General features: G+C 42.3%; 1 protein-coding gene across 3 annotated transcripts in view; it reads right to left on the minus strand.

The window, feature by feature from the left end:
• VSTM4 (V-set and transmembrane domain containing 4) overlaps window positions 1-6,117 on the minus strand; it is a 38,698-nt gene extending 32,581 nt beyond the window's left edge. For 2 of the 3 annotated variants that reach the window (XM_037400820.1, XM_037400819.1), the window contains exons 1-2: window positions 5,958-6,079; window positions 104-502 (exon numbers count right to left, since the gene is read on the minus strand). In XM_037400820.1, coding sequence (XP_037256717.1) covers window positions 104-502; window positions 5,958-6,012 — 454 coding nt within the window. In that variant the 5' untranslated portion in view covers window positions 6,013-6,079. Of the gene's footprint in view, window positions 1-103; window positions 503-5,957 lie in introns of all 3 variants that reach the window. The other variant, XM_037400818.1, reaches the window with a different exon arrangement.
• Between the last annotated feature and the right edge of the window lie 19,920 nt (window positions 6,118-26,037).

The raw sequence follows: 26,037 nt of genomic DNA on the forward strand, positions 1-26,037 counted from the left end.
ATAACCTCACTTCAAGTATCTAACAGATTAACTTGCAAGAAAAGAAAAAAAAGGGATCATTGGACAAGAAAAAATGATAGAACTGAAATCAGTAGTCTCTCACCTCTTATTTCGGTAGCTGCTGTGCCATTTGACCAGGCCGTCCACTTATTCCTGTGTTTGCCAATTTCCTGGACTTTGCATATATAATGTCCTTGATCTGTTTCCTGGAGGCTTAGAATAAGAAATTTGTACATAGTTCCGTGTTTTTCTTTAAGAAGATGAAGTCTTTGCTTGTGGAAATGATGAGTATAATTTCCATAATATTGGACAGACCCAAACTTCGTCATTTTGATCATCAGATATTCCTGGGTAGGTGACGCAGCAAATACCCACCGCACAGCCAGCAAATTTTCTGTCTTTCTCTTTTGAGAAATGTGGCAGTAAAGGGTAGCATTATCTCCCTCCAAGTATCGCACTGTTGGTCCTGGAGAGACTGTCACATTTAAAGCCTCACAAACATCTGCAAAGGAAAGAAAAGATGGTGAGAATCCTCCATACCAGCACAACAGCATCATAATCTCTCCCAGTATGCAAATCCACTGTAGGTAAACTGATGGCATCTGTTCAGTGTGTAGCAATTTAATGAGCTTTTAGAACCTGACATCTGTCTCTCTGTGAATGTTAAAGATGGTATAAGGCCCTCCTTCAGTGAGTCTGCTCTAGTATTCTTGCTGTCACTAATAAGATAGGGCTGAAGTGGACACCTTGCTGCTGTCATAGGCTCAAAATCACAATCTTTTGTCAGTCTGAATGAGCATTAATCTAAAACTAGCTTGGAACGAGAGCAAAAAAATGTCTTTTGGAAAGCTGTTCCATGACCAGCTCTTCTAATCACTTGCATCCCACTCAGGATTTCCAGGCTAAATTGTCTCAGTAGCCAGTTTATGCCCATCTGTTCCTGTGCCAATCTTAGGTTTAAATAGTGTTTTCTTCTCTAGGTCTTGCTTCCTGACTCCATACAGAAAGCAGTTATCTGGTGTCTCAGCCTTTGCTTTGTTGAGCTAAAGAAGCCAAGCTGTTAGTCTCCTCTTGTGAAGTACTGCCTTCACTTCCATATTCACTTTAGTAGTCCTTCTCTGCATTGTTTCCAGTTTAATTTTTTTTTGATTGTAATTTTTTATATATTTTTCTTAATGTGGGTGACTGGAATTATAGACGCGGTCTGGAAAGAGGCTCTCCAATGTGAAATAGTCATGGTACTTCTCAGATTCTACTGGGATATATACCTTGCCTGGTATATCCCAGAATTACATTGTCTTTCTTCGTGATATTTTCACACTTGATTACATGTCAGTTTACAATTAAATAATATACTTTGGCATTTTCTTTGTCATTTCTGGTTCAATTCCTAGTATACCAAAAGAATTCTTACTAATCTCCAAGTACATGACATTGCTTCACTAAGTTCTGCTCCACTTTTGTCACTTGGTCCTCAGTCTTTCCTACATGCTATCCCAGTCTTGTGCTAACTTGATATGGTCACATAATTTCAACATGTATGCTTCTTTCTACTTCTTCTAGACATCATTTGCACAAACCTTACATGAAACTGTTCCCTAGATGATCACTGAAAAACTACTAACCTCCCTATTATGCCTGTAACCAGCTCCTTTCACAGTTCTCCATGTCCTCTGTTTTAAGTAATACTCTCCTTGTCATAACCAAATGGTCATCTCAAACCTGGGTTAAATCTGTTAGATTAGTCCTTCTGACTACAAATTCAAATTAATCAGACATTATTTGCATGACACAATATGGCATAAGATTATATTGGGGCAAATCATTACTTCACTGTTCCATTCATTTCTGACTCTTTCTGCTCTTCATCATAAACTTATCTTAGACCAGTTGTTTGTCTCTCTGCTTTACTTCTAGCAACAGAGAGTATAGGTGAAGACTGAAAGAAATCCATAGATGTTCATTAGAGGAAGATTTTTCTTTCCTGACCTGATTTATGCTGGTCTGATTTTCTGAGGCATGGGAATCAACACTCATTTTATTTCCTTCCTAATGTACATTAAGAATGTTCTTATTAGTCATATCAGAGACTGATTTATTTTTTACCAATGGTATATTGTGGCAATATGTTCCCTAAATGACTTGTAATGTGTAATCTACTGGTTTGATGGCATCCACTAGAGAGAACCATATTTCAACAGTGAGCGAGCAGTCCCTGCAATACGCTCTGCAGACACAAAGTGTCCTCTAAAATATGAATTTTAAACTTCCAGTTATGTGAATATACTGTACTCAAATACTAATGAGAATTGCAACTCTGGGAGAATGATTTTTTCATTTCTGGACACTTTTCTAGCACATCATCTAGGAACATTTTAACAAAGGGGATGAGCATTTTGGCAAAGACTCTTGGCTGCCATCAGTTCCTGAAACACAAACATATATTTATCTTCAAAATAAGCAAGTAAAGTATTTCCATTTAGTTTCTGAAGGAGTATTGGAGTCAGAGACACTGGTTTTGTGGCCCTGGTGAAGTTGTGAAACAGACTGGTGAATTGTATCACCTTACTTAAAGTAAATCCACAAAGTTAAGGAAGTTACATTGCAGCTGTTTGAGAAGAACCCTCTGAAAATCAAGAGTATAATAAATATTTTGGGTCATTTCAATAGAATGCTCTACTGAATGGTGTATTTTTTCCGAGTAGACATTATGTTTTCTTCATGAAGGAGAAAATAAGTTGTACAAAGAAAACTGGGAGGGTTTAATTTCTTAAAGAAACTACAACTAAGCATGGCCTAGGTTATCAGTATAATTATCTGTGCCTGATGTTTGTGTGTGCAATTCATGTAACTGCCAAAGCAAGATATTATTCTGGATTGCAGGAAGCACACAAGTAGGATAGGATGTTGAAATTTAAAATTAAGGCTGAACACAACCAAAAAGTTTAGAGGAATGAAAGTTCAGTTATTGTTGGAGTTATCTGACCTTGGTATTTACAGGCAGATATGAAGATAAGGCCTCTACCATTAAAATAAGATTAAATTTTGAAGGCTGTGCTGCTTATAAATGAGGAATAAGTTTAAGAATTTCAACACTTTTGGGGGTTCTTATAATTACTTACACTATAAATGTTTAATAAATCATTTATTAAAGTGTGGTTTGGGTAAATAAAAACCCAAACTTTTTCTACTGAATTTATGAACATGTAATGAAAACTGTAAAGAAAAACAATTATGTCATTTTCCTGACATGTGAACTTCTTGTTTGAAAAAGCTGGCTAGGATTAATGTGGAGTAGAGTCCCAAAATAAAAGGCAAAAGTATCATTGCTTAACTTAAAACTAGGCAGAACATAGTGCCAAAAAGTATGCAAGAGAAAATAAAGAGGAACTCAGATACGGTGATGATGGAAGCCTCTGCAAGAAGATAAAAAAGCATTGTGCATGGAGTCTCTGATCCCTTTCTAGCTGTTTATACTCATACAGACATTGGTATTTTATACCTAAGGCTTCTGCTTTTTCCTTTGGGGACACTCCTTTTCATAAGGAAATATCAAATTTTGCATCCTTCATGTTGTCTGATCAGTGGGAATCCATCTCCTTATCTTCCTTCTGTGGCTTCTATTGGTGTGGCCAAACCAGTGCAGCCATGAGGAGGGTTTTGGAAATTTCCTGATGATTTTACCATGATCTCATCTCATCTCATCTTACATTGAACAGGGTCAGGTGATGCTTTATATAAAATGGAAAAACAGTATCCATTTGACTCTATCCTCTCACTGCCGTTGGAGCAGGAACAGTGGTGGATTTTGGAGGAAAGAGGTCATTTACCTCTTATGTGGAAAGGAAAAGCCTCATTCAGGGCTCTCAGACACTAGTGGAAATGTTCCTCCTGTATTTAGCAAGCACTGAATCAGCCCCAACATGAGGTTTACCCTTGTAATGGGCTTCTTGCCAAGACAAGAGACTTCTCCACAAGTTGAGAGCAGGCTTGTATGCCAGCAGAGCACCTAATTTCTAGACTTCAGATTGCTGCTCCAAGTGAGGAATCACTGGTTTTCTTCTCCTGCCTAGTCAGTATAGCATGATGTAGCTGCTCAGGTGGAGCTCACCACAACAGTCTTGCTTCTGCTTGGAAAGGGAAACTATTTATAGAAAGGGGAGGAGAGTGAGTCAAAGACTTGAGGATTCCTTTGCAGTGTGCTTAATCATCAAACACATCTCTCCTATTTGCAGCCAGCTCACTTAGTTGCCCCCATCCTGATGCTATAGCTATTTGTTTCATTGGTACCCTCCACCTGCTTGTCTCACTAGTCTGTTGGGAGTCAGGGAAGGTTACTGCTGACTAAACTCCGTTTTGAAAAGTGTTGTTTTGAAAATAGTCCACTTCTGCTTACACCAGTTCAGTTTGAAGTATTAGCTGGGTTTGGACTTTGTTTTCTGCCCATACTACATAGCAAAACACTTCCGCAGCACTGTCAGGAGTAACAAATAACACTTTCAGCAGCCAGCAATCCTGTCTGTGCCAGGGCTGTCCCCTGTGCTGGAACCAGTAGCAAAGGCCCCCAGCCACTGCTGGGTCCTTATGTTTGGTGAGCGGTTTCAGCATGGTTGCGTTTTTGTGGAAGAACTCCAGCTACTGCAGTTGAGATACTTGTACGCAGAGCTGCTCCTGTGTGCTACTGCTCACAGCCCAGGTTTACTGTTATAGACAGGGCCCTCTCCCTTCCTCCAGGGAGACTGGCCTGCAGAATCTACAACCCAGCCTTCAGGGCTGAGGGGACTTTTTTCCTCAGCTGCTGCTGATAGCTAAGGGACTACAGAGGCACGCCATCAGCGCAGTTACCTTGTGATCTCAGATTTGCATGACCAGAAGCATAGGGGTTGGCTTTTATTGTGTTGTAGTTTGTTCTGTGAAACAATGTTACTGTCAAAGCCTGCTTTATTTTGACTTCTCTACAATTAAAAAAGTAAGTGGAGCAGATGAGCCAGGATGAAGCAAAGCTCTTTGTTTAAATGAAAATAATTAGGAGCTGGCTAGCAAGACCACCAAAAGCAACCAGATTTTTTCAGTTGAACGGATCTGTCTGCGAGTTTCATGTCAGAGACTCCTTCTCAGGAGGACTCCTGAGCTTCTGCACTGACCGAAGATGGACTTGAACCAAACCTCTGCCTCTACCATCTCCTGCCCTTTTGACATATTCCTTTGAACTGGAGTATGTTCACTGCTTTTAACCTTGAGTGAGCAGGGCTTCCCCACCCCTCTAACCCTCCCTGCACCTTGAAGTTCAGATCTGGAGTCTGTGTCCATTTTGCAGCTTTAGGAGACAGCGCTGGCCCAATGCACCTTTGATTTTGCAGGAGGTTTCTTACAGCCGACCTACGGGTTCTGTTTGCGGCGGGCGCCTACAGAATCCAGGCACCTGTGGAAAAACCAGTGCCGCACCTCCCTTTGCTTGCAGTTCCACGGGGCAGCTCGGCACCGTCCCGCCTGGCACAGGAGGTGGCGGAGGACACGTTTCTTAAACTTCTGCACGGGAAGGGCTGTCTTTTTTAGAAGTGCAGTTGCGGCTCAGGTCGCCGTGCAGAAACGCTGCTGCCGGGAGCCCGGAAGGCGGCGGCAGAGCGGGGCGGGGGGCGGCGGGGCAGGACCCGGCCGGCCGCGGGGAGCGGGGTGGCCGCTCCCGTCGCTGCCGTTGGGCTTCCCCGGGCGGCGGTCCCGCCAGGCCCCCTCTCCTGGTGCTCGAGTACCGGGCGCTGCCGCCGCCCCTTCGGCGGTGCCGACGGCGGGGTGGGGGCCCGGACCCCGCTCCGTGGCGCCAAGGGGCGGGCGGCGTCCCGAGGCGGAGCCCCGAGTCCCGCGGGCGGCCGAGGGGCTGCCCCGGCCCGGCCCGGCCGGGAGGGACGGAGGGAGGGAGGGAGGGAGCCGCCGGGCTGGGCGCCCGCGGTGCCGCTTACCTGGGGCCGTGGCCGTGGCCAGCAGTGCGGCCAGCGCCGTGGCCAGGAGGCGCATGGCCCGCAGGGCGCCGGGTCGGGTCCCGTCCCGTCCCTTCCCTTCCCTCTCTGCCGAGCTGCCTCCCTCCTCTCCTCCCTGGCCTCTCGCCTCCTCCCCGCCCGGTCCTCGCTTCTCCCCTTGCCTTTCATCTCCTCCCCTTTCTCCTCCTTTTTTTCCGCTTTCTTCCTTCCCTCCCTACTTCTCTGCTCTTCCCACCGTCCTGCCCCCTATTCAACACCCCTCCTTTTTCTCTCGCCTTCTTTCCCTTTCCTTTCTCCCCGCCGAGCCCAGGCCTGTGGGGTGACACTAGGACGGGATAAGGCAGCTCCATCTGTAGCCTGTGACCCCCCCGTGCGCACACCCTCAGCCCGAAGGGCCCGGGTCTGCAGGTGGCGGGTGGGATGCTCCCGTAGCTGAGCACAGAAAGCCTCCTCGGAGCCGGTGAGACAGCCTGGCAGCTAGCGGTTGTGGGGCAGGGCAGCAGGGAGGGGAAGGCTGGGTTATGCATCCTCTCTGCTTTCCTGGAGGTATTTGAAATTTTGCAGGCCCTCGTGCCCATTCCCCTCACCCCGCTCTTTAACTGGAATAGGGCCACCATTAGCAGGCAGTTCTAGTTAATGGCTGCCTGCCTTTCCTTTCCTTGGGCTGTGTTGGTGGCAGCCTGGGGACAAGGAGGTCTGGCAGGCCACAGTGGCCCTTCAGTAGGCACGGGGGTGGATGCTGTAGGCTGTTTGGACACCTGTGCTAGGACATTACACATGGTGCTCCAGTGCTGGGAGGATTTTGGCCTCTGCTGTAGCAGCACAACAGTTGACCATGGACATTCACCCTCTGTCTAAAATTATTCCTAAATTAATTGATATAGCAGCTTAAGGTGCATCACCCTAAGGTTACCATGCTTGTTTTCCAAATGGTAGTATACTTCTAGACCAGAAAGGACAAGGGAAGTTGGCACCTGGCAGTCTACTGCTGCCCTTCCCCATTATTTCTTTTGAAAGTGTTTAGCATTTGAAAACCCTCAAACGTCCAAAGACATGATCCTAATCCTAGCAGCTTGTATGATGGGTTATGCCTGATTTTAGCATTCACATTGTATAAAGTGTGGATGATATAAACACTTTGGCATTCCTGCTTCCCTGGATAGGGTAATTAGTACTGATTTAGCTGCTCCACCCCTCCTCTAGTAGTCACTTAGGCAGGATAATACATGCCTGCTTTTAAGCACCACAGAAAATTTAGCATGTGCTTCGTCTGATCCTTATGAGACTAAACACTGCCTTTAATACTGTGCAATTCGTTTACCTCAGGGACAGACTTTTGTGTCCATAGGGCAAACATTCCTTGCAAGAGAATGGCAGGTCTGGATTATGCACAGAACAGTCAGCAGACCTGAGGAAACAGAGGGAGAAGTAAAAAGTTGTACTGCCTGGGGAGCTAATTAAGATTTGTAGATTCTAGTCTACTCCTTTAACATACCAAAGGGCAATCCTATCAAAGAGAGAAGCTAATTCAAAAAGAAACAGACAAATTCACAAAAAACTGTGCCAGCAATTATTTAATTTGATGTTCCTGATAGAAGCTCCATCTCAGAATGTCCTTGGACTTCTGGTTGAGGGGGGAAACCAGGGGTGACTGATTTTGTGTACACTTTTCCAAAGCATTTTCTGCTTGCCGTTGTTGGGAGAAAAGATATTAAGCTGGATGGACATTTTAGACCTTCTCATATAATTCTGCTAGGCTCAGTCATGGGTCACTCCATGTCTCATAAATTCCTTCAGTCTACTAATTTTTTAATGGTGTGTACAACACACTGATGTAAAGATATTAATAAGGACTGCCTAAGCTCTCATGTAAGTGCCTGGACCCTACAGAGTTTAAAGAAACACTATGAGAACCAGTGTCGATGTTTGTCATTGTTTATCAACCATCCCAGTTACTGATGCCACTAACAGTTCTTTTAATTGCATCAAGGACCCTAACGAGTTTTGGGACAGAGCTAGATCAATTAGTTGGTGAGAAGGCTTCGTATGATCTATTTCCCTGTGACAGAAGATATGATAGAAGAGTCAGAAGCATATCTAGGCTTCTCCAGTCTCATGTGCCTGCCATGAAAAAAAAAAGAAAACATATTCTTTCTGATTTGCAGCTTGTGGTCTCTGTACCTTTGACAGTTCCCTGTGTGTTGTGGGTTTTCTTTTTTGTGTAGAATTATTTAGTTCATTCCTCCCCCACTAAAAGTTCTTCATTAACATAAGAACATTAAAAGTGTCCCTTATTCTTAAATGGACATTTCTTTTAAATTTTAGAATGTACTTTTAAAAGTTATTTAGGCTGAAAGTCTTCAATACTTGTCATTGCATAAATAAGCTCAGGTGATGCTGCCCTTTAGGTTTTTTACCAAGGGAAAGCTTTTCTTTGCACAGATAGGAATAGGACACATAAGCTTCTATGCACGGGTCTCTCTCTATGTACTACCACTAACATGTACTACCAGCAGCATTCTTTAGGCAACTCAGTACCTAACATACCTAAATTTATCTACATTTTGTCAGTCTCTTGGGCTATACTCATGGGTCAGGCAGCACTTGTCAGGCTAGTGAGCTGTGGGGAAACACAGATCGCTGACCTCCCATCTTCTCAGATTTGCTGCTGACCTCTTCGAAGATTTTACACAAATCAGTCCTAACCTCTGGGCTGCAGCTGAGTGTTCTGTAACCTTTCTTTGTGCCTGGACTGGAAAGGTTTGCTAGTGCAACTGGAGCAACCTACATGAAAGGTTGCAATTATGTGGTCTGGCTATTTCATTGTTAAAATCTTTTATCCCTTCAACCCATTTGTAGCAGCTGAGATGTTTCTGCTTTCACAGAATGTTTATTCAAGCTTGTTGATGCCTTTTACTTGATACCATCACAGTTTACCCACCTACCAAAAATCCCAGAGGCCAGATGAACATGCAGTTCAATTCCCTTTTTCTCTTTAACCCACAGGCCAGGCGCACAGCTCTGTAAGCCAGTGCATCTCCCTTAGCTTCTCCAGAAACTGAAGCATGTGAGCAGAGCCTCTGACCCACAGGATATGGTTTTCTCTGCTTTGGCAGCACCTATGTGGCCTTGTGGCCTTGTTTCCTGCTGGAATGAGTGTGCTCTGATAAGGAAAGTGCCTACTCAGCACTCTGGTGCAGCTGACACAGCTCAGACTGCCTGTTTGTGAAGAGCTTGGAGCCCCTTACTCCCTGGGGACAGTGTTATTGAAACCACCAGCCTCAGTCACTCTGGGTGAGACCTGCTGTGCAAACCCTTTTGCCTCTCTGCAAAGTCACATGTATCACAGTAGGTAACCACAGCCTCTTGGTTGTCTCTGTCCCATCCTCCCTCTCCGACTACTATTCTTAACCTGTCTTCTTCTACTGAAAGTCCTTACTAGCATCCCTAAATCTGTCTCCAAAAACTCCTGCAGGATTCCTGTGAGCAGAATTGTGGCTTGCCCTTACAACAATCTTGCAGTGCAGCAAAGCAATACAGTAGTATTCACTGCCAGCTTACACAGGGCTGCTTTGGCTCTGCTCTAGCACTGGGAAAAATGTCTCCATGAGGCTGCAGCTCTCACCATGTGCAGATGGACTGTGGCAGGCTGATTGCCTGCTTTCATACGTGATATGTTGTTAAGGAGAGTTATGCTTGTTCTGAGTGATGTAGGGGAGTTTGCTTCCCACCTGCAGCAATAAACTGTCTTTCTGAACTTCTTTTCTTTACTTGGATTGGTCAGGGCAGCTATAGCTTATCACCCTCCCACACCTTATTCAGACAGCGTGCAAAGATGCTACCTGGCTGCCTGAACCTTATCATGGAAACATAAGTTATGGCCAGGTCTTCAGAATTTAGCAGCTGGTAGCTCCCATGGCCCAAGGAATCCTAATTACAAATGAATGTTCAGTGATTGGAGATGGATAAAATCCAAACTGATTCAGTGTTGCCAAGCATGGAAGGAGCTTGGATCTGTATCTAAACTTTCCCATCCCTTTAATGGACCAAATTAACTTTGAATGTAATGGTCCAGGGCTTCTGAACAGCATAGCTTAGGATTAAAAATATTAGCCTGATATTTTTCCATGGGTATTTTCTGGACTGATGTGTGGGAAATATTGTTTGGGAGATCCAGCTCCACATCAGCAAGAAAGACACTACATAAGAGCTTGCAAAATGTAAGCAGCATGCCTTTTAGGTCTCTGAATGTCATGCAATGTTTACACTGTGTTTGGGGCTTTGATGGTAGTTTAGTTGCCATTTACTTCTGACTATTTGGCAAGTTGCTAGATAAGTTGGTGTTGTTACTGAATTTTTCCATTCCCCCAGTGTAAGATGTCTTTCCTCCATTCTCTTTTCCTTTTTCTTTCAGGGTTATGAATGATACTGATGTATCTGGGTAGGATCTGATGTTTTGTGTGGTGCAGCCATACTTCCCTGGATAGGTGAAATCCTTACTATCGATGTTGCAATATTTTTCCATTTTCTCTTTCTTCAAGTGGAAGGATTTTATTTTTTTTTAGTTCAGGAAACTTGCTTTTGTTATTACTTCTCTGATTATGTTTCAGACTGCATAAAAGCACAGGGGATTTATTACGTTTTTCTTCACTCTTGCTTCAAGTTTGATCATTCCAATTTGCAGGGCATGGGTAATCTTGAAAAAAATGAGAATTCTGGATGTTTTGCAAGAGTGTTTAGAGCCTCTGCCATGTACTTCCTGCATCTTTAGGTGTGTGCAAGAGTTGAAACCTGATTAAGTCTTACTGTGCATTGTCATGCGCATAGACACAGACTCAGCTTCATATAGTGGTACATAGCAGTATTATTTGAGGACCATTAAAAAGTCCATTGCAGTTCCAGTTCTGTTCTCCAAAGACAGTAAAATGTCGTTTTTAACTGTCCTTATTTCTGGCAGAAGGTAGAGAAAATGTCATGCTAAAAGGGATTTCAAAGCCTTTTCAGTGGGTTAATATGTTCTAGCTATGCATTCTCATTAGGCACCCGTCCCAATTAAAACATTACTGACAGTACTTTGCTCTCAGGGGGCAGGGGGAAGTGGGGAACATACTGCCACAGTGTCCAGACAGAAAAATTATTGGTTGTGGAATGCAGAATTTGGATGAAGGTGAATTAAGGTGAATATGTGGATGAGATATGAACCAAAACTGTTCAAGTATTGCTCCTAATTGATACTAAATGCTTTATTCCTGCGCGTTAGTTATCCCTATCTGCAAAGCTATGATGCATGTAGAACCTACTTTCTCCAGGAAGTCTGTCTGGAAAATTGACTGGGAAGCTTTGTCTAACAAATGGAACCAAATTACAATCTGCACTTTACAAATCGCTAACTCACCTTGGAAAGAGCTCAGGTTCACAACTGGAAAACAACTACAAACTTGAAAAAAACATGCAGCAACTGGAGAGACCCCAGGGGAGAGCCCAGCAAGGAAGACCACAGCTCTAGAAAACATGGCCTGTAAGGAAGCACTGAAAAGAAGGGATTGCTCAGTGAGGCCTGGGAAGCATATTTCCAGGTATTGTAAGGCTTTTGCAAAGAGAGGGAATAAACAACCGTCTGTGTTCACTGACAGTAGAATGAGAAACTGTGGATCTAAATTGTACAAAGCAAGATTAGCTATTAAAAAATGCTTTCTAACCATGAGCTTAGGGGCTGGAATAGGGAGATGAGAGGCCCTCATTATGAGAAGGTTTTAAATATAGATTAGACAAATATTTGTCAGAAATGGTCTAAGTATATCTGGTCAGCTTTTTAGAAGTATCTTGGACAAAATGAGAACTGAAGAACTCTTCTAGCCTGGCTTCCTTTGATACTGTTTTATGCTCACTGTACATTCTCTCCCTTAGCAGAAATACTAAATCCTTGAACGCGCCACAGAAAAGACATTTAAGCTCTTCACATCCCAAGGAATAACAAGTTTGTCTCTGACCTGCTTAGTCCTACTCAGACATAGGTAACATCTTGCCGTCTTATCTCCATTTTCTACCATGTCATCCAAGACTGTCTTCTGTTTCTCCTTTTCTTAAGTTCGGATAATAAATTCTGCATCTCTGTGTTTTTCATTTTTAAAAACATTCCAGGCTGGAAACAAAGTACCCACACACATACCCACAGCACAGAGTTTGTTGTCAGAAAAGCAGGGAATCCTTCCCTAACCTCAGGAATGTCCCTGGAAGATGTGCTTGCCTTTTGCTCTGTTGTTGGGAATGGTGTCATTACACTTTGGCAGCTGCTAACTTTAAGAAGTATTCTTTAAACTTAAAAACAGAATTAAAACCCTACTGTTTCTTAAGGAATTCTTTCAATAAAGTTCTTTACCAGAGACAGTAAAATTTCGTATGTTATATAGGGTTAAGTAGTGGTCAAATATTGACCTCTGACCTTCAGGAGGAGTTATGGATGAGGCAAGTGGTTATTTTTTCTGCTGAGCAGTGAAATAATGAACAAATACACATCCAAATATCCAGAAGATCCACAAACTGCTTAAAGTTACCTCACTTGTGTTTCTAAGATGACCTCTCTTAAGAATTTTCAGCACAGCTTTGAATAAGCAAAATATTTGACTTTCCTGTCCTTCAAATATTGAGTATTTTAAGACAGATTCTCTTTCAACATTAGGATGTCTAGTATCTGCCTTTAAGCAAAAAATAGGCTGATACTGTAGCAAGTTAAAGGCATCTCCTTCATGTAGCTGTCATGTGCCAAACATTCTGTGTTCTTCATCCTCTTTCCTTTAGAGGTAAAAATAAGGAGTAAAATAAATGCTTCATCTGTTCTTTTTTAAAGTTCTTTTTAAAAGAAGTTCAGGTGCAATTTGTTACATGATTCTTTGCAGAGAATATGAGAGAAGCCACATCTTGCATACCGTACATACCGTATCCTTGGATGCATCCTTTAACTAAACATACACGTTTTTCTTAGCAGTGTTGTGGCCACGTGGATAAGATGTAGGTTGCCATATCACAAAATTTGCTTGTATTTTTTCTGTCCAAAAGGTTACCTTGTATAAACCCTCAAATTTTCATTATGTATTAAAAAAAGAGAAAAAAAGATTCTGATCTTTTTTCCTGCATTCCTTTCCTTACATGAGAAGCCAATAGACAAAGTTCCTTGTTTATCTTCTAAAGCAGGGAGAAGACAACAGCTTCAACAGCGGACCTTAGAAAAGCACCAAATTATTTGCACTCTTTGATGGAAGAGGGGGAGGTCCTGACCCATTAAAATTAGTGATATTGATGTAGTGAAGTAGCAGCCAGATCCTTTTTCCCTGTGTCCAGTCTGATTTGCTGGCTCCATGGCTACACGGAACAATAGTCTGTGCAGGGCAGCAGGGACGTGGGCAGAATGACAAGTGAGCATCCATCAAATTCCTCTGTGCATGTACAAAAAGGGGTTTTCCTCTGCACTTCCTAAAGGACAGAAAATCTGTATGAACGATTCTCTGTGAGTTGGGCAAGACAGCTCTGAACTCAGGATTGTCCCCTGGAAACATGACAAACGATTTTTCTCACCTATGAAGGTACTAAAAGTTTATTGTGTTGATTGAAATTCAGATGTTGGCAAAGCACGCTTCCCCCTGACCCTACCCCACCCCCACCCCCCAAATAGCTGTTGGTGGAAAAACTATGCATAGAACATTTCTACTCCAATGGTTAAAATCTGTCAAACATTACTAATAATAAGAGTGGAGGGTTATGGTGGAGATTGCTAATGGAGAGTGCCAATAAGCAGTGGCTGAGTGAAGTGGCAGAGGCAGTATGGCAATGTGAACATTAAAATGTGAAATTTTAAAAAGGTCAGATATTAAAAATTTTGGTGAAATTGCAAGCAAAAGTTACAACAACAATGCTGAGAGCAGCAGCAGAGCTGACACTGACAAGCCAAGTATCGATGGCTTCCTTTCTTTGCTGAACCTCAGAAGCTGCAGCAGATTGAGGGCTTTTCATGTGACTTTGGGATTTGTTGCACAGTAGCTAGGAAAGAAGACTGTCATTTACTGATTTACCACCATGGTCATTTACTACATCCTTGAGAAGATGGTCCATGACAATACTTCATCCAGGTTTTATTTTTGGGATCTGGCAGGAGAAAATGGAAGGGGGGATTGGGGGAGGTGGGGGTGTGTGGGGATGGAGATGTCAGAGGGTGAAACTCTCTAACTAATACTAAAATAAATGCATCATTTTTAGGTGAAGCACTTCAGATTCTTCAAAACAATCCTTCCTTCAGGGGAAGGATCACTCCACAAGCACAGTCAATACCGCTCTGTTGCATTTTATAAGTCTGTGGGATTATATATATAAAAATAATGTTGTTACTTGGAGCAGCAATTTTATCAAAATGTATGTTGTCTGCAGCAGACACTGAGCAAAAGCCTTGCAGTTGAGAGGGTTATTGCTGAAGGGTGTAAACTGGGTGTCCCACACTTGGGGTTGACTTCACCAGGCTAATGGAGGGGCTCAGAGGTTTGCGTGTGCCTGAGTAGCTGTGGAGACACACAAATGGAAAGGAGGAGGACTCAGCTCCTTCTCAGGGACTCACAGTAGACATCATGCCAATCTTTTAAGGAAGTCTGTATCTGAACTTGGGTAATCTCTAAAATTAAATAGGATAGGGGGGTGAAAGCATCTAAATTCTGCCTGAATGGCATGTAAGGTATATTAGTACCCTGTTGAATGGCTGCTGGTTATTCTGCTCTTGAAGTCTGATTTATTTTTTTTTTTATACAGACGCCTCTCTGACTGTCAGTGCAAAGGTAGTCAACAATTTGACTGAAAAGAGAAACCAGCCATACAGTAAATGACCACAGTGCTAAATGACCATGATACAAGCCATGGCATATGCAAGCAATTTTCAAAAAGGAGTGTATTTGGACATTGCTCTGAAGAAAGAATGATTGTAGGGAAAAAAGGGAAGCAGGATACTATCTTTCAAAAGTAATAGCAAACAATGCAGGCTCCAAAATGTTCCATAATTGTTTGTGGTATAGCCTCAGGGTAAGACAATATTATAATTAAAAAGAAGTAATTTGAGTGAAGCTAGAGATCATAACATTCCACTTAGCAGTTGCAGATGCATACCATCAAAACACAGGTTACCAATAATAAACAGAGACTTTCTCTGCTTCTTTTGATCTGCTAGCATGTAACAAACACACTTCCGTTCTCTGACACTAAACTTAGGAAAGTAAATAAAATCAAAACCATACTTAAAGCTCTGACTCACAGAAAACATTCTGCTTATATATATGTCAAAGGCATATGTTATATTAGTCATTATAATTAAAATAATACACACATCTGTTTTACAATGAAATGTGAGTAACGTGCCACTAATTACTAACATCTGTAGTTCTTTCTAGCTATGTTTTTTCTGGTTTTAGATGCTGCAGATTCTGTGGATTAATAAAATGTGCAAAAGCACGCTTAAAATTTAAATTTAAAAATTATAATACCCTGAAAAGTACTTTGGTTTTGCTTATATCAGCATTTGTTGTCAGGGACTTCCTGACTTTCTATGAATCGTCTGTTTTGCCCCCTACAACAACCAGAACAGATGTTCAACAACTGGACTGATATTTCTTCCCTTCCCAGAGAAACGGGCCTAATCTTGCCTCCGCCTTAGTGCAAGGGTAGCTTTCCTGTGGGCCTGTGTCTTGGAGTAATTGTGTCCTTTCAGTGCTGTTCAGCACTTTTTGAGAGCTTCCTTATTCCTGCAAGTGTCCCAAAAGCCTTCTTCAGTCATTTTGGTCAGTCCTCTGATGAGTGCTCTGTCTTGATCAGACTTATCATGCTAAGATCAGCAATAAGATTTTCCTTCCTCATCAAGTCCTAGAAAATTATCTTGTTTCCAGTTTGTTGACTGTCCATACATCTAATTCTTACAATTCTTTAACGAGCTTTGCCTTTGACCTATTTTATCCTCAGTGTAGTGGTAATACAACTGTTCCTGGCATTACACTGACATGCACATCATAGGCAAAATTAGTAAGCATCCCACAGCTGGCAGCTAAATCACATTTTGTAGCCATGCTGACCAGACTTCCCCAGAAGTAGCAGTGTTGGTGTTACCATCATCAATCTTGCCAGGCCTTGCTTGCCATGTCATGAAGAGTTATGGCTCTCACATAGTTTTAAACTCTGGGCATGGTTTTGGCTTGTGTGCAGAGTCACGTACTGTTGTTTTGGACTCTCAGCTCTATGGGCGGTTTCTTCATTTCTGTACTTTACAGTGCTTTTTGTATGCTATCGTAGTCATCGTATCAGAGCAGCCTGCACTCTGTAAGCTTCAGTTGAGTCTGGGTGACTTCCTTTGCTTGGCAGATTCCAGATGTTTTGCCAGAGTTTATTTCTGGCTCTTTCATGAGCACGTCTCTGACTTCCCTATGCATGTGTGTCTTAATGCCAGTGAAGAGCTGTTCTCTTATCAGGGACCTGGTTACTCAACTCCCATACTCCCCAACTCCCTTTCTCCCCCCTCCAGAAAAAATACTCATCCTTTAAGTCATAGATCTGTTATAAACCCCTTTTATACTTTCCATTCCCCCTGCTTCAACAAATCTTGTTCCATTTATGAATGGAATGCAGACCTCCTTAAGATTCTGCAATCCATTTTCATTGTGAGCCTCTTGGCTGTCTTAATTGAAAACTATTAAAAACCTCAAGTGTCTGATATCCAGCTTTCATCAGAAATAAACTGACTTTCTGCCCAGCTTCACTCTGATAACATTCATTGTTTGTAGCTGCAGGAACTGTGCAGGTCTTGTCTAAGTGTTTTTTCACTAGCAGGGAGTTTACCCACTCCGTTATTCTTTCCTGCAGAACACACTGATTCTCCCCCATACCGTAGTTTGTCCTGAGATAATGCCAAGTCTGTGAGGCTGACAGACTGTAAATGTGATATCCAAACGTGTCAGCATTGCTCTGCATGAACCTCCATCGAACTGAGTGTTTCCTTCTGTGTGTCTTCTACCAGCACTCTTTAAAGGCACAGCTCCACACACGCTATGAACACTCCTTTTCCCCCACGACATTTACCTTTCCACCCCTCTTTTCTTTGCCCTGCAATGGCACTGAGGAGGAGGAAAATCAAAAGAGCTTAATGTGCCCTGCAGCCCAGAGCTGTGAATTCCTCCCAGCTGCGTGCAGAGTGTTAGTAGATGTTGTACAGACCAAAAAGGAACATACTGAATCTGTCTGAATAGTTTTTAAAGCTTCACCTCTGTTGCTAATGACACCTTTGAGAGCTAATGAAATAGTTTTCAGATATGGATCTGGTCTCTGCTAATGCTCATGATTGTGAGCATACTAGAATTGCATACACCAATGGGAAGTTTACTTGGGCAAAATTCCCACTGAGGTCAGCTGGGCTTTCTCCAGAGCAACCCTTGCCTAATAAATCCCTTAATGGTAATAATTATTGAGTTTGGGGTTGTAGTTAAATATAGGAATATTTTAGATTAAAAAATGCGTCGGCTGTGCTGTCCTCTTGTCTGCACTGCTCTTTCCTGCAGTAATTCCATCAAGTTACTCGCGGTCTTTGTTGGTGTATAGCTGAGTGCAGAATCATGCCTCCTATTACCACTTGAAATAACTCATAAAAAAGCCTCAGTTTTATACAATTTATTTCAAATACAAATCTATGACTTTAAACTAGTGAACAGCATGGCATTTAATGGGTCCTGGAGTATCTTAACCGTAAAATAAAATTCAGGGAAGTTCTTATTTTCCCTAAACAAAGATGTGATGGCATAGTGGTTACAACATCTGGCTTTTTGCCAATGGTGTAAGTTCCCTTGTTGTGCTAGTGACGAATGTTTTCAAGACAGGTAGAGAATCAGATCTTGCTGCTCTGAGGCTTTTCTTGGTGAACACAACTGTAAACGGGTACCAGTCATTCCAGCTGAGAGCCAGAAAGGCAACTGCCTGTGATAAAAAACTTTGTGTTTTCTTAAATGTTGTTAACCACAGAGTTGGTACGTATTGTCTGTGCCAGTCTGATGGGCTGAACTGGCTTGTCTTAAATTGTGGCCATTTTCCCACTACTTCTGCTGGGAGATGTGTATTTCAACTGTAAGCAGTTAAGCCTTGTGAGCAGCAGAACTATGAAGACTGCTTCCCAACAGATTTATGTAACATTAGCTAAATAAGGCTATGGCAATTATTAGATGTCAGGTAATCTGTAAAGAGAGATCTAGAGAATGCCCTAGCCTTGGGAAATTCTTCAAATGGGGTTTTGTGTCTTCTTAGGCACAACAATCTACACCATAAAGAGGACTAATAAGGTCTTTTTGTAGCTCCTTGTCTTCATGAACTGTACTGGAATGTAACTGTCTTGGAGGCTTCTGCCCTTCTGTTAAGTTTTGATAGAAACCAGCAATTCATATTCATAATCATATTTATATTCATATTCATATTAATGTTCATATTCATATTCAACTACGGCAGGAGGCTGCATTGGCTTGAGTTTCCAAAATTCTCTGAAAGAAAAGATTCCCCAAATCCTAGCACTTTATGGTGGATCTATGCTGTCAAACATGAACTCTGAAAGGATCTGCCTCAGGGAGGTTACTACCAGGTATACAAGGAAATATCCTAAGTTCAGTTGTTCCAGTGACCAGTTATGATGCTCTGAATCCACACTACAGCTGGGCTGCAGCCGGCAGTGTGTAGGGATTAGTCTGCTTAAACTGATTCTTCACTTGCAGTTTAGGCAGTCTGTATGATCTGGCTATGGTTAAGTAATTAACATTGCTTTAAAATTGGATCTGCTTCTCCTCTTACGTTTTTTAACATCCACATAACTCAATTGCTTTGATTTTCTTTTGATTTCCCCCCAGCATGAAAGAGGAATTTTTACTCTCAGTATGAAGTTGCATTGACGTCTTTAATGCCATTACATTAATATCAATTGGCAGTTTCCAAAAGGACTAAAAGGCATAATCTAGAATGAAACAGAGAAGAAATTCTCATCTGACAGGCCAGAGTCAGGTACTATTGTTAGATACTAAGATTTTCCCAGGAAATTGCAGTATGGAAAATAAGAACTTTGAGAACTGTGAGGAGAGTTAAATTCACATATACTATGAATTTCTGTAGTATTCTGTGGAAATCCTGCAAATAAATACATAAATATTTCTCTTTCTCCTTGGATACTTGGAATTCTTAACCAAGTCAGAGAAAGCCTCCTATTCTCCAGAGTCCTTAAGCATGTGCTTAACTCACAGAAGAAGGGATTTTAAGGAGAATTTCTGTGGAGCCCTGTGTACTTCCTATCAGCCGCTTCCATGCAGGAATCAAGCCATTTATGTATACAGTTCCTGACTCTGGGGCAACTAAAATCTCAGCCATAATGTTATATTAACACAGAATTCGGTGTGCCTAATGATATATTAAATCTTTCTAAATTATAGCTAAATTACAAAAAGGACTAATTTACCAAAACCAGTTAATAAATGGTTAGAAAAGGAAGTTAATTGAATTATCCCTTGTTTGTCAGAGACAGATAATCTCCTTGTGAGAAATCTCATTTTTTCTGAAGCATGATTAATTGGCCTGACGAGTCAGAGATTATGACAAATTACGCAGGAGGAGATAATAAATAAGTCAGCAGGAAAGCTTGGGAGCAGAGAACTAGCAACTGTTGTTTGGGTTGAGGCTTGGTACTGCTTCTGGATTCACCCTGACCCTTGTCTGGTTTCCTTGCCGCAGACAAGCCATGCAGCAGTCACAGGCACCCTTTGCTCCTTTCCCCCGCATGCTCTAAGCCTCAGCCCAATTCAGACCAATAGCATTACCTCCCCAAGAAGGGTGCCTGAAAAAGCACATGCTTCTAGGCCAATGGCTAATTTCTACTTATTGAATAATCAAGGACATGAGATGAAGTTTTTATTTTTCCTTAGTTATAGAGGGATGGCACTTATGGCTCACGCAGAAGACCCAGTGACAGCTTCATCTTGTTCCCAGTAAACTCAGTGGAGAAATTAAAATCAATTGTAGCTGTGCTTGACTGAATGCAAAGCGTGTCTAAGCCCTTCAGCACAGTGTACCTGACTACACTGCAAAAGTCTACACTGCTTTAGGAGAAGGCTTCAGCATGTTCACTGAGACTGCTCAATTTTAGTACATGTTGCTGGGCCATAGTGCTTCTGTGGCTCAAGCTTCAAGCTCCAACAAAAAGCAGGGAAGAGCCGTGGGTGTGATGTGTGCTGGTGTACCGAGAGGCAGGCTGCTCCACTTGGGCACAGACCAGAGCTGAGGCTGGTGCTGAGGTGCCAAATAAGGTCTTTTGCTCTTCCTCCCAGGAGTATCTAATCTGAGTGTCTTTCAGTCTAATTCATGAAATCACAGGGCAAAGGTGTCAAAATTTGATGTTAATATTTGAACTCTGTGTACACTGTTTCTGCTTTCATCATCTTGTTTGAAAAGCCTGGCAGGTGGTAGAACTGAATGAAGAGTTTATTGGTTTTGTTGATGTTATATCGTGTGGGCTTGAGAATAATTCTCCATTTTCACCTTGTTGTATGTATAGATCATGCTATTTAACAGGAAATGGATTTAAGTTATTGTCTCATTATTTGGAAAATGTTATGAACTAGATCTAAATTATTTATTAATGTGCTGCATTGGTATCTGATAGTACTCAAGGAAACCAAATGTAGGAATCATTTCTATGCAGAGGATGCAAGACTGAGTCAGTATACTTGGGTAAATTTAAGAGAGGTCTCAATATAGTGGGAGGAAAGGGAGCACAGATGGGGAGACTGAGTACTATTGGCACTGCCTAGTAGTTGGATATACACTATATTTACATTTAAATGCCGATGCGTGCTTTTCATGTACTCTACATCTCTGTCTCACCTCTGCCTGTCTCTAGTGGAAATTGTTTGCACATGAGTTCCCAGCAACATACACTTTATATCCTGCACTGCCTCTTGGAGCAATTTTGAGAGGAGATGCAGGGCTAGGCTTTTGCCCTTCATAAGCCAGGTTCTTCTTGGACTTCGTGTGTGTCACAGGGGAGTAGCTGCCCTTCCAGCAGCAAGCAGGTGTGGGCCTATTGTTTACTGAGCTTGTGTTTGTAACTCTGAGAATTCAAAAATCTATAAGCATGTTCAAAATAATCCTGACAGTTCAAAGGCTTTTGGGTTTTTTGATTAGTACTATTGATCTCCTGGTTTCTGAGCCTTTATGATGCAGCAGAAATTAGAGCTTCTAGCTTCTCTACAGCCTCAAGAGCAAGGTATAGTTTCAATTAAAGTGGGGGTTGCCACAGCCACGATTTGAAGACCTAGTGTCTCAAATAGAGTATCAGATAGTGCAAAACGTCAAGTTAAATAATGGCTGTCGGCAGCGCTCTGCTTTTTCTGTTGTTCCTGACTCTGCTAAAGTAGTGATTTGAGGCAATTGTAAGTTCACATGTTCTGCCTTTTCCTATGCCATCACTTTTCCCCCCTTCCCAACATCATCTAGTTCTCTCTTATATTTAGTTCTCCTTTATATCATCAGTTTGCTTATCTGAAAAAGCAATTTCCCAGGCATCCCCAGCCAACTCCCTGCAAACCTGTCTTTCTCCCCAGTCCCAAACCAAACGCATCCAGTCAGGTCCTCACACCAGGACCTCCTGAGGTACCTTAGAGGCTCTCCAGCTCTCCTTTCGATGCTGCATCCCTTTGGCAGGAAGGAGCAGAAACCTCCAGCAGGGACAGGCCCAAAGGAAACACCTGGGTACCTGTAGCCCTTGAGGCTAGAGGTCAGGAGCCATCCCTCAGGACAAAAAGATGCCAATAGCCTCCCTGGACTGGAACAGCAAGGTCCAAGAGCTGTCAGAGATATGCAGTGTGTTAGGGGCAGATTCACCAACCAGCCTGCCCAGCCTTCACAGTTGCTTTGCCAGTTGTAGTTAGAACTGCTCATTCTGCAAATAAACAGCAGCCTTTTCTTTTAAGTAGCTGTTTTGTGTTTTATATGCTTTCCAAGGCGGCAGCTCCTTGGAAGGGGTCCCTGCAGGACCACAGGTTTCCGTTGCTTCCCTGGTGTCAGTCTAATGAGTTTAAGTATCAAGCAGGTTAAAAATACAGGGGTTGTTCCCAAAAGAGGTGAATAGTCAGTGTTTTATATTCATTGGAGCATTTCAGCTAGCTTTAATCACAACGCAGTATATTTGCGTCTGGTCCCAGCCCTGTGAGTCCTCCCTCAGTACTGTGGAGTAATTGAAGAATATGATTAAAGAGGATTATTTTAATTGCCCATTGACTCGGAAAGATTTCTGGTAGTGCTGAGTAGAGTCTGATCTGTAAAGGAAAGGCCTTGTGGATTGTCTGCATCAGGACACACCACCACCAGCAGTGGTGAGGGATGCAAATGAAACATCTCTAGGCTCCTACAGGCACTGCATGGATTACAATGGGGGGAAACATGTTTTTTAACTGAATGCAGAAGACAGAATTTGTGCACTGTGACAGTTTTCCTGGGAAGCATTTGGGCTTCTTATTAGTCCACATGGTGTTCAACTCCAGTGTAATGTCACTGACTTTGCTGAGGCACCTGTTTGATTCAGTTGTGCGTGAAAGCACAGGGTTATTCTAAGGCTGAAAGACTGAAATATGATAATTGAGACCATATATATATTCCATAAGGTGAAATACTTAACACCTAACAATTCCAAATCCAGCACTTTTGTTGGAGGCAGCAGTAAAGAAGAATGATCATCTAATAATTAGCTCACCCATGCTGAACTTGGAAAGCACTGTCTGCATCCTCTGCTCTGCTGATCCTGCATTGGCCTTTGGCACAGCACTTGGGCTGCTCCATGTCTTATTTTCCCTCTCTATAAATAGTGGATGTGCCTTCTTAGGAGTACATGAACTGTTTCCATGCTGTGTCAGTAGAGACCATGCAAATTCACCAATGTAGAGAGAGAGAGCAAAGGCCTTTGTGACTCTTTTATGTATAAATATAAAGCTACGGAATCAACCACTGCTGACCGTGGAAGGAAAGTATATCAGAAGATATTAAATTCAACAGGAAGACTTTTGGATTAGTGATGCTAAGCAGAAATTTACTGTAGGACAGTAGGGTCTTCTAGGAGATCACTGGCACATGTTTGCAATGCTGTTGGACTTCATCCATGCATAATGTTTGCTATTAGCCCCTGTGGCAAGGAGGCTATTGGAGAAGATGGACTTCGGTTAGACCTAGGCTGGCTAGTCTAATACTCCCTGTGTGTAAAGAGTGTGATTTTCAGAAGTTTGAAGCCTCTATCGGTTCTATTTGTATACCATAAACATCCTTTCTTTACCAGGTTTGCTAGGTGGGTACTTTGCTTGTGTTTTCCCATCTTTGGTTGGTGTGTCAAAGCATTTTTAAGAGTCTTAATCTTTTGTATTTGATTAAGTACAGTTATAAGAAACAGAAAAAAATACTCTTGACTAAAATAATCTGGTTTTTCACTTACAGGCATGAGAGAGGCCAAGAAAGATTCAGGTTGCACCTGGTTTAACTATTATGATATTTGCCATCCTTTGTGTTTGGGAGGCGCTGAATCAGACTCTTCCTCACACTGCTCAGAGCAGATTTATATCAGTGAGATATGATTTACAGGACTCCTCCCACAGGCACTTCTTTTCTACTGATGAAGTTGATTGAGTCCAATGGATTTTTGCCTGATTTATTACCATGTGAGCCAGTACCTCACCCAGCTGTGTGACTCCTGCAATTAGTCTCAATTTGCTCTGATGCAGCTAACAGCAGGATTTGACCTGAATGATCCCACTGTTGCTGTGGCACATGCGTTGTGATGAAAGCCAATGCTGCATCTTTATATCTTCAGAAATAAATGCTTTGTATGCACCTCTTAGCTCACTTCTGTCTACAACTGTCTTCTCTTCTGAATAACTCTATTCACATGCATCATTATGTTGCTGTGCATCAGCCGTGAGGAGACTGCAGGTCCAGCATGACATAATTGGGGCATGTATCCAAACCCCATCTCCAAAGTGCTTCCCACTGTTATCCATTCAGGGGAATGCCAGTGAGCTCAGGGAAAGCTCGGGGTGCTCAGCATGGGCAGGCATAACCTGGGCTGGACAGGCAAATAGGCGAGCACAGATGCCTATTGTGCTGGTTGTGGACTGCCTGGATTGCACCTTTGATCAAGAATTAGTGAGGCTAACACTGTCTTTTGTCTTTTGACTGAATGCCTCCAAAATGTTCCCCTTTCATCTAGATTTTCTTTACTGATTATTTCCAAGCAGTGCTGTGCAGCTTGGCCCAAATTCAGGAGCTGCTGACACTGCACGTGGTGCTGGTAAAGCTGGTTCTAGGAATGGGCAAAACCAGCAACTCCTTGGGGTGGCAAAACACTGCCATGGCAACCCCATGAAGCGGTGGCAGATACTAAGTGTGTCCACAGCTCTCAGTTGCAGCAGAAGCAGCAGCTCTGGGGGTCCCTTGTTGCCATCTGTGTGTCTCAGGGCTGCCCATCCTTTTCCCATAGCTCAGGGAGCCAAGGCATGCTCCAAAAGGTTTCAGGAACTTATAATTTGTTCACCACCCCAGCACATTTGCCTGATCAAGGTCACTAACCTTAATTCTCCAGGGCTTTCTCCTCTGCTGCTTTTAACTTACCATTTTTTGTTTATTTTCATCTTCATTTCCCATAGTGTACTGAAATGATGCGAAAGATTTGTTCACACAAATAAGGGAGGGTAATAGCTTCTCTCCCTGACCACATGCTCTCCTCTGTTCTGAGTCTTAATTAAAACGGTACTAAAGGAAGCAAATCAATTAACAGATACCTTACAAGATGCTTTATTCACATGTACACACACACACAATTACTTACAAGGATCACATCGCTGCTTTAGTTTATCTGTTAGCAAATGTTGCTAATGAACTGCAGTGTTAGTGATCTGGGTAACAGACACCTAGGAATCCAGGGAAATTATTTCAATATATCAATTTTCTCTGAAAAATAAACCTTACATTTTGTTGTTCAAAATGTGTGGGAAAATTGCCATCCAGTTTCCTTTGCAGATTTGGAAAATTACCTGCTTTTCTAATGTCAGAACAAAAACATATTCAAATCCTTTCAGTTACAAGTGGTACAGTAACCTACTCATCACAGAAACAAAATTGTGATATATCTGCTCTTATGCTCTGACAACATGTTGTCTCTAAGTCCCTGACTCAGCCCATCAGCTCTGCCTTTAATATGTGGGGTTCTGCAGCTCTTCCCAATCTGAAAGTTGATTATTGGATGGGAGGCCCTAGTTTCCATGATTTTTTTGAGCAATATTTCTTAATGATACACAGAATTTCCAGGTTGGACTTCAGTCTAACATCCACCTTTTTTTTTTTCTTTTTTTTTTTTAAGTTGGATAACATCTGTTATATCACAGTAGTGAAGAACTGGAAAGAACTTTATTATGACCTGCCACACAGCATAACTGAGAGCAGACACAGGTTTAAAAGTTAACTTCAGGAATGTGTGTTAGATGAGAGATTTAAAAAATCCATATGTCCATAGACATTGGCCTGAGCTAAAAGTTTAGGAAGATCCAGTCCTTTTACAGTTTCTTTGGAGCTGGATAGTGATTATGTGTAAGTTGCAATAAAATAGTGTAACATCCTGCTTGGAGTCATCCTTTATTGCTATGACATAACAGCTATGCCTGTGAAATATTGTGACATTACTTAACGCTGTGCATGCCACCTACCTGAGGCTTTCAAGCCTTTGAGTCCTGCTGGGTTTCCTGAGAGGAACTGTAGAAATCACAAAGGATGCCCAGTGTGGCATTTCTGCTAGCCAAGTGCTCCTAGAGCTCCCGCACCTGACATTTGCTGCCCTATCTTCACAAGCTGAAAGGAAAGCCTGGCTTGAAATACAAAAATCTTCCTGCTTTTCTTGCACCTTGTGATGACAATATCTGTTATAATAAAACCGGAATAGAATCTATAGCATTATTTTCTGAACTGAGACCAAAGCCACAGGCTCAAAGCT

Source organism: Falco rusticolus, chromosome 9, assembly GCF_015220075.1.
Source record: "Falco rusticolus isolate bFalRus1 chromosome 9, bFalRus1.pri, whole genome shotgun sequence".
Classification (NCBI taxonomy): domain Eukaryota; kingdom Metazoa; phylum Chordata; class Aves; order Falconiformes; family Falconidae; genus Falco; species Falco rusticolus.